Genomic DNA, 7,154 nt, shown 5'->3' on the forward strand with positions numbered 1-7,154 from the left:
AGGAAAATAATTTATTATATTTTTCAAAGCTTGTTGTTTTCGCCCATTCTTGTGTTATTGTTTATTCCAGCCTAAACACGTAACATGAAAATCTGATTTAGTGCTCCATATTTCTCATTCACTTGTACATAGTATATTTTGGTTTTTCTGTAGCATTGATCTTTTCCCCTTACTTTGGGAAAAATAGTTTAAATGAAACTCAGAAACTCATCTCAGTCTTTTAACTTCATGCTCCTCCTGCACCTAATGCTTGAAACATTTTTACAATTATCCTGGAATTTTAGAAAGTTCACTTGACTCTTCTGAAGATGGTGATAATATTTAGAAAGTGTTTGATAAATCAGTGCTTACTACTCATTGACGTATCGTAATGCTGTGAACTGGAGATGTTTGACTAAAAAAAAGGTGGTTGCAATTTCTGTTTCATATAAAATAAAGAACAAGGAAAGGGATTATTCAGTTTTAATTATCACAAAAACAGTTTTGCAAAGAAAATTATACAGTGAGCATAAAGTATACCACAGGAAATCTTCAATAATTTCTGAGTTTTCATGTATGTAAATCAGCCCTACTGAATTTTGTTGTGAAAAACTGATGCAAGTTAAAGTAATTGTCATACTGAAAAATTCACTATGAACACATACTTTTCTTTATGTATTAGATAATGGGGGTCTGTGAGTTGAACCTGTGCCAGTTTGATGAATTTTAAGTGCTCGTTTAAATATTACTTTTATGGATTACTTTAGACTATACATATATAAACAGTAAAAACTTATAAGCAACTGCTGCTATGAGCATCCACCTGTCATTTCTGACCACAATCATAAGGCATGAATTGATTTTATTATATAAACGCTCTGTCATAAGCGACCACCTAGTGAACGCGACCAGCTAGCATGATATCTTGGCAAAATATGCATTTTGACTCTGCTTTGAACGACCACATTGCAAAAACAGGGATAAACTCCACCAAGCTTTCTATAATCTAATGACTTATGCAAAAAATAAAAGAGGCTACCGGTACTGTAAATTTTCTAGGTATCCTCATAGTGTCTTTTTATTTTCCTGTAAATCAGAATAAAATACCTGTAGAATACACACAGCCTGGTTCCTGGCCTTATTGTAGCTACAAGTAGGACCCAGTTAACACCAAGTACCTTAAGAACAATGGAAGAACCTCCAACTAAAATGACACAAATTTGAACACTGGAGAAAATAATTATTGCAACTGAAAGAAGTGAAAAAGAGCAGACCACTCGCAAAATAGTGGTTTAAACATTGGTAAAACAAAGTTTAGGGTGTTATAAAGGAAAAGGAGTAAATCAGACATGATTTTTTTATGCTAATGCATGTGCTTGTGATCTTCAAATGTAAATGTGATTTCATGTTTAATGATGGAAGTATATCTTTATTGCTATATAAATGCATACAATATTTTAGCAAGAACTTCTAATAAAGAATAGAATATGTACAGTGATTGTGGTTAGTTTTCTTTAAATTGTTCTGGAACTTAACCTTGGAAACTGGTATTTTTGTACAAACCTGCTATGAGAAACAACCTGTCTTCAGAGACCAGTTTTTGTTGGCAGAAGGGGCAGTCTCTCATAACAGGTTTTACTATATATATATATATATATATATATATATATCTTTATTGTTCTGAGTTCTAATAATGAAATAACTCCTGCTACAACTATATTTTAGAGCCAGAAAACCCCATCTGAGGACTCTAGTTTCACAGAGTCGCGATCACCAAATGATGATTTTCACTCGGATGATCAACACAGCAGCATCAGTCGACAGAATCTGAATCGAAAATTGATCTCCTCCATGAACTCCTCAAATGGGCGCAAACAGAAACACCCAATGAGACGACTTAGCGGAGGTAATTTTTCTGCTTTTAAAATTTTGTTGTATCGTAACATGAGAGGCCATAGATTTTCTTGGCAGGATAGGTGTTTGTTTAAGACAGGTTCTACTGTAGATCTGATTGTATATATCTTCCTTCGACAGTCCACTAGTAGTATTTGAAACAAATAGTTGAAAATACTTTAAGAGGTAATCATCACAATAAACTACCAATTCCTCAATGTTTCAGATGTGAATATAAATTTCATGTTGCATATTAGAGAAAAGAAAATTCTGAAAATGTCATAAAGGTTATTTAGAACAGTATGTTTACAGTATTAGAAATGATGATGAATACATCATGAGTTATATTCTTCCATCTAATTCTAAATAAATTAGTATCACTTCAACCCTCCAAGTCATTAGTAGTTTATGAAAATTAGTATCACACCAACCTTCCAAATCATTAGTAGTCTATGTAAATTAATATCACACCAACCTTCCAAATCATTAGTAGTCTTTGTAAATTAGTATCACACCAACTTTCCAAGTCATTAGTAGTCTTTGTAAATAAGTATCACACCAATATGTATTATTAGTAGTCTGTGTAAATTAGTATCACACCAACTCTCCAACTCTCCAAGTCATTAGTAGTCTATGTAAATTAGTTTCATGTTAACACTTCAAGTCATTAATAGTCTGTATAAATTAGTATCATACCAGCCCTCCAAGTCATTAGCAGTCTGTGCAAATTAGTATCACATACCAACTCTCCAAGTCATTAATAGTCTGTGTAAATTAGTACCACACCAACTCTCCAAATCATTAGTAGCCTGTGTAAATTAGTACCACACCAACTCTCCAAACCATTAGTAGTCTATATAAATTAGTATCATTTCAACCACCAAGGTGTTATTGTTCTCAATACTTTTGACTTTATTTTCTCACTGTTACACCACTCCCGCGATAACTCGTGCCCTGATAACTTGTGAACCTGCTTATATCCGGGGGCCAGGCGTGGATTTCATTTTTATAAACCAGAAAATATTTTTAAAAATGTATCCCTATTTGTTGAAGTTAAAGAAAATTTTGATCAAAATTGGTAATTGAATTTTTTATATACCATATTTACTGTATATATTGGGACATGATAAAATAATTATTTTTTTTCCAGTCCCAGAACTTATGGTGAAAAAATTTTCACCTAGGTCATATGTCACAAGACTTAAGAAACAAAATAAATTTGTAGTGCATTTGCTTTTCCCCCAACGCATGTTGCAATAAAATAGATAAACAATACACTTACTTGATAATAAAAAGAAAGAAACTAACCTTGTATTGTTATCATTTATTCCTTTTTTCCAACACAACCATTAAAGAATGAAATTCATCCATGAAATCCATATATGTAGCATAGGCTTTCATACTGTAGCATGTATCGCTTATGTCCGATAACACATGCCACGTTCATTGACAAGAACATTGAGAAACAAATTATGTTTGGTTTTGCTTAAAGGTTTGAATATTTTATCCATCTGAAAACTGGATCCAACAAAATCGCAAAGAGGGAAATAACCAATATCTTGAAGACAACTGTCATTCACACATGACATGGTGTTAGGTGTAAAATAATCAAGATTGAATTATATCCAGGTCTACTGTATGATAGTATCTCGCAAATAAAAATTATTATTTGAAAACACATTCACCTGAGTGCAAGTGACAATCTTTTTGCCAGCATGGGTTACAAAAGTATCATTACTGTTTACCCGCAGACATCAATGCTCTTTAGTATTAATTATTACTACAGATGCCAAGCACATAGAAGCCCAGGTGGTGAATTAACACAACTGGAAGCGAGCAGTAAACAACTTCTTTGATCTAACCAACAGGACATCAAAGAGAAAGTTTATTTTTATTACAAAGCAAGCCAACTTTGGTTACTCTGAAGCCGTTTTTGTTTTTTGTTTTAAAGGCTGTCAATACAAAGGTTATTTTATTGCAAAACAAGCTGACCTCAGAAGCAGACTGCATTCTTTTAAATGTGCCGATTTTTATATATTTTTTTTGGAATATACAAAGATGGCCAAGATATGGAAGCTAAGTTGGGTTCCTTTTTGTTGGCATTTACAGTAATTTTGAAAATAAATTGAAACTATGGAACAGTTTTTAAAGAGGCACAATATAGTGCTTCGTGCATGGATATGATGAACTAACATCGGCCATAAGATTTGGAGAAAATCAAATCATATGATGAATTTGTGAAGGCCGAAGAGAAGCAGATGATTTTTGCCGACAATATGATCATTAACATGGATGAAATTCTAGCGTACCTTGATTGCATTCCAGGACAGATGGGCGATAAGATGGGGGTCAAAACTTTAGTCCTTGCAGTTTTTGCTTCAGTTGATATGTTGCCTTTAAAAATATTTTTCAGTATGAGAAAGCTAAAAAAAATTTTTCAGGCACCAAAAGAATGGATCGTATATGTGTGCAGGACAATGGTTGTGTTGATGAGATGCTGCTGCAGTGGATTAAAGAGTTTTATCTCAAATACACAGTTTTATATTTTTCAAAATAAAATTTTATTTGGATTGCATTTTCCAATGTGTAATTTTCGAATGCTTTAAAAGGTGTCCCACAACTTACAGCTCGAAAAGAAGCATGGTCCCAGAACATTCAGTTCACAAAAAATTACTGTTAAAATTAATCTATTGTGTGCCAACATATACGACGTCCCAACATATATGGTAAATACAGCATTGTTCATTTTATTGCAGAAAACGATAGATGAGACCTGGATATTTTAATCAACATTATGATATTATCAACCTTTAACTCTTTACCTTCTGCTGACGCATATATGCGACCATAAAAATAGCCTTGTAACCCCAGAGACGCATATACAAGCTGCTAATAATACTCTCTCTGTCCTGGCTGGCTCATACATGCGTTTCCGGCCAAGAGTTGGGAAACCCCAGATACGCATATACACATTTAATATTAAAGCTTTGTATTGGATGAAATTACAAACATCCGTTCTCTTTTATAATATTTAGCCAATGAAAATAGTCTTTACATAAAATGATGAACGTATTCTATTAGTAGTTTTACAGCATATAAGCGGGATATTCTATTGAAAACGAGGTCACTGGTGACAGTAAAACAAAATGTCAACATTAATGTATTCCGACGCCGATTCTGATGGAAGTTTTGAAGGATTTGAGAGTGATGATATTGATTTTAACCAGATTCAAGATGAAGGATTGGACATTAGTATAAGTCCTGTTTTGACACCTGACATTTCAGGTTTATCTGAAATGCGAGACATTCAAATCTGGTCGGAACACGTGAGACCGGTAAATGTGGACGACTTTACAGCAGTTACAGGGCCAGCATTTATTTTAGAAGAAAATGCAAGGGAGATAGATTTCTTTTTATGTGCTTCAGGCAGTATCGTAAAAAATTACCAAATTTGCAATAAAATAGTGGACACATTGGTGTGCAAAATAGTGGTGAGAAAAGTAATCTAATATACATTTTAAACACATAACATTGAGATATTTTTTTTAAAATTATATGTGAATATAAACATTGATTCCTGTGGATTATATATGTACTTGTTGGTGGAAATGAGTGGCACAAAACATTGGTAAGTGTTTAAAATTTTTATTTTACATTAAATTACATAGTTTGCATGGGACAAAATTGATACAGAAAATGTAGACAGCATGTAAATAACTCAAGAAGTTCTCACTCAGGCAGCTATTATGATGCTCTGGGGTTCAGCCTACAAACAGCTGCTAGAAGGCAGGCTGCTAATCAGGCTTAGTAGCCAGGGCAGCAAGTACTTGCAGAAGGTAAAGAGTTAATAAAAAGTCATATAATTTGTTACATTTTCTTTCTAACAAAATTTTTAGTACACCATAATTAACGATATTCAAGGAAATTTCGATCAATGAAAATGTCACCTAGTGGAGGCACTACTTAAATAGATTCCAATTAAATATTTTTTATCAAGAGAAATTTTTTTGTTTTTGTTCTCTGTTTTAGTTCTTTTTAAGTGTAATCATCATAAATGCAATGTGTCCACGTGTGTTTAAACGTAAAATGTGTCAATCTACCGTAACAGCTATGTCCATAAGCATTTCTCTGAGAACCTAGTTAGGTGTCAACCATGTTTTGATATCTGACTAGCAGAATTTGTTGTATAGTTGCAACAAATTAAAAGCTGGCATCCTTTCTATTGTCACATTAATTATATCTTATAAATCAAGTAAAGGAGGTGTAATAAAAGAAAAGTCATGCAAATCTTACAAGCTTAAGATCCAGCAGACATGGTTGTGTGTTGGGCGAACTCATTTCATTTGATCAATCAAACAGTTATAAAAGTTATTGTGTATGTAATATAATTAAACTATGGTACCTTAAACTGACGAGCTTAATCATAACTGATCAGAGATAACAAAGCAACCAAGCAAAGTGAATACTTTGTAAAATAAACAACTTTGTTTCACCGATATGGATAATTGTACATAGAACAAATTGCAGAGAATTCCAGAATTGGCATTGAGAGATACCCTCAAGAATGTAAAGAAGTTTCACTATTACTTGCAATGAATTCACTGCATCAATATTTTACTAATTGAACAATACGAAAATTCAATTTCAACACAGATGATTTTCTCACGAAATATTTGTTGCTGCTTTTGAAAAAAGAAATCTTGCTTGGTGGTGTATCAAATGTTAGTTTGGTTCCTTGCTCCGTAGACTCGCTTCTTCACAGAACAATATTATATTCTTCTCCAGAAACCAGGCTAATCAACAAAACAAAATGCAGTGATACAATACACAAATGTTTTCTTGTACACATGGTTTGTTGTCGAAACCATTTGGAATAATGTTAATGATCTTTCAAATGTTGGATATTTTGAAAATAAATTTAATTTATACAAAATAACAAACAACTTAATTTGAAAAAGCGTTTACTGACAACTATTCTTAACACAATTATAAAACAAGGATTTAGTTTTTAAACAGCCCAGTTCCCATCCCTTACACAATCCCCATGGTTTTCTGGGTGTCTAGCGATTATTTTGGGAGGTCGCTCTGTAACTCATACCCTTGTTTATAGTGCGGTCTTTGTTTTTGGACCCCATTGTGCATAAGTTATTAAGGGAGAGGTGTATCTTAAATACACTTTATAGGTAAACAAATTCAGAAAATATGTGTTTACCTTTGGGCAATTATCATAAAAAAAACTGGTTGCCCAGCAGATTTTTTCAGGCTGCCTGGTAAATCACTGC

General features: G+C 33.0%; 1 protein-coding gene across 2 annotated transcripts in view; it reads left to right on the forward strand.

Moving 5' to 3' along the window:
- The window catches only part of LOC149796079 (uncharacterized), a 43,386-nt gene that overhangs the window by 21,211 nt on the left and 15,021 nt on the right, over nt 1-7,154 (forward strand). For both annotated transcript variants that reach the window (XR_016422483.1, XM_089965990.1), the window contains exon 3: nt 1,705-1,885. Coding sequence is in view for 1 of the 2 variants with exons in the window: in XM_089965990.1 (XP_089822116.1) it covers nt 1,705-1,885 (181 nt within the window). In the remaining variant the exon portion in view is untranslated. The remainder of the gene's footprint in view (nt 1-1,704; nt 1,886-7,154) is intronic.

This window comes from Sinohyriopsis cumingii, chromosome 7 (assembly GCF_028554795.1).
Source record: "Sinohyriopsis cumingii isolate HCF-2022 chromosome 7, ASM2855479v2, whole genome shotgun sequence".
NCBI lineage: Eukaryota > Metazoa > Mollusca > Bivalvia > Unionida > Unionidae > Sinohyriopsis > Sinohyriopsis cumingii.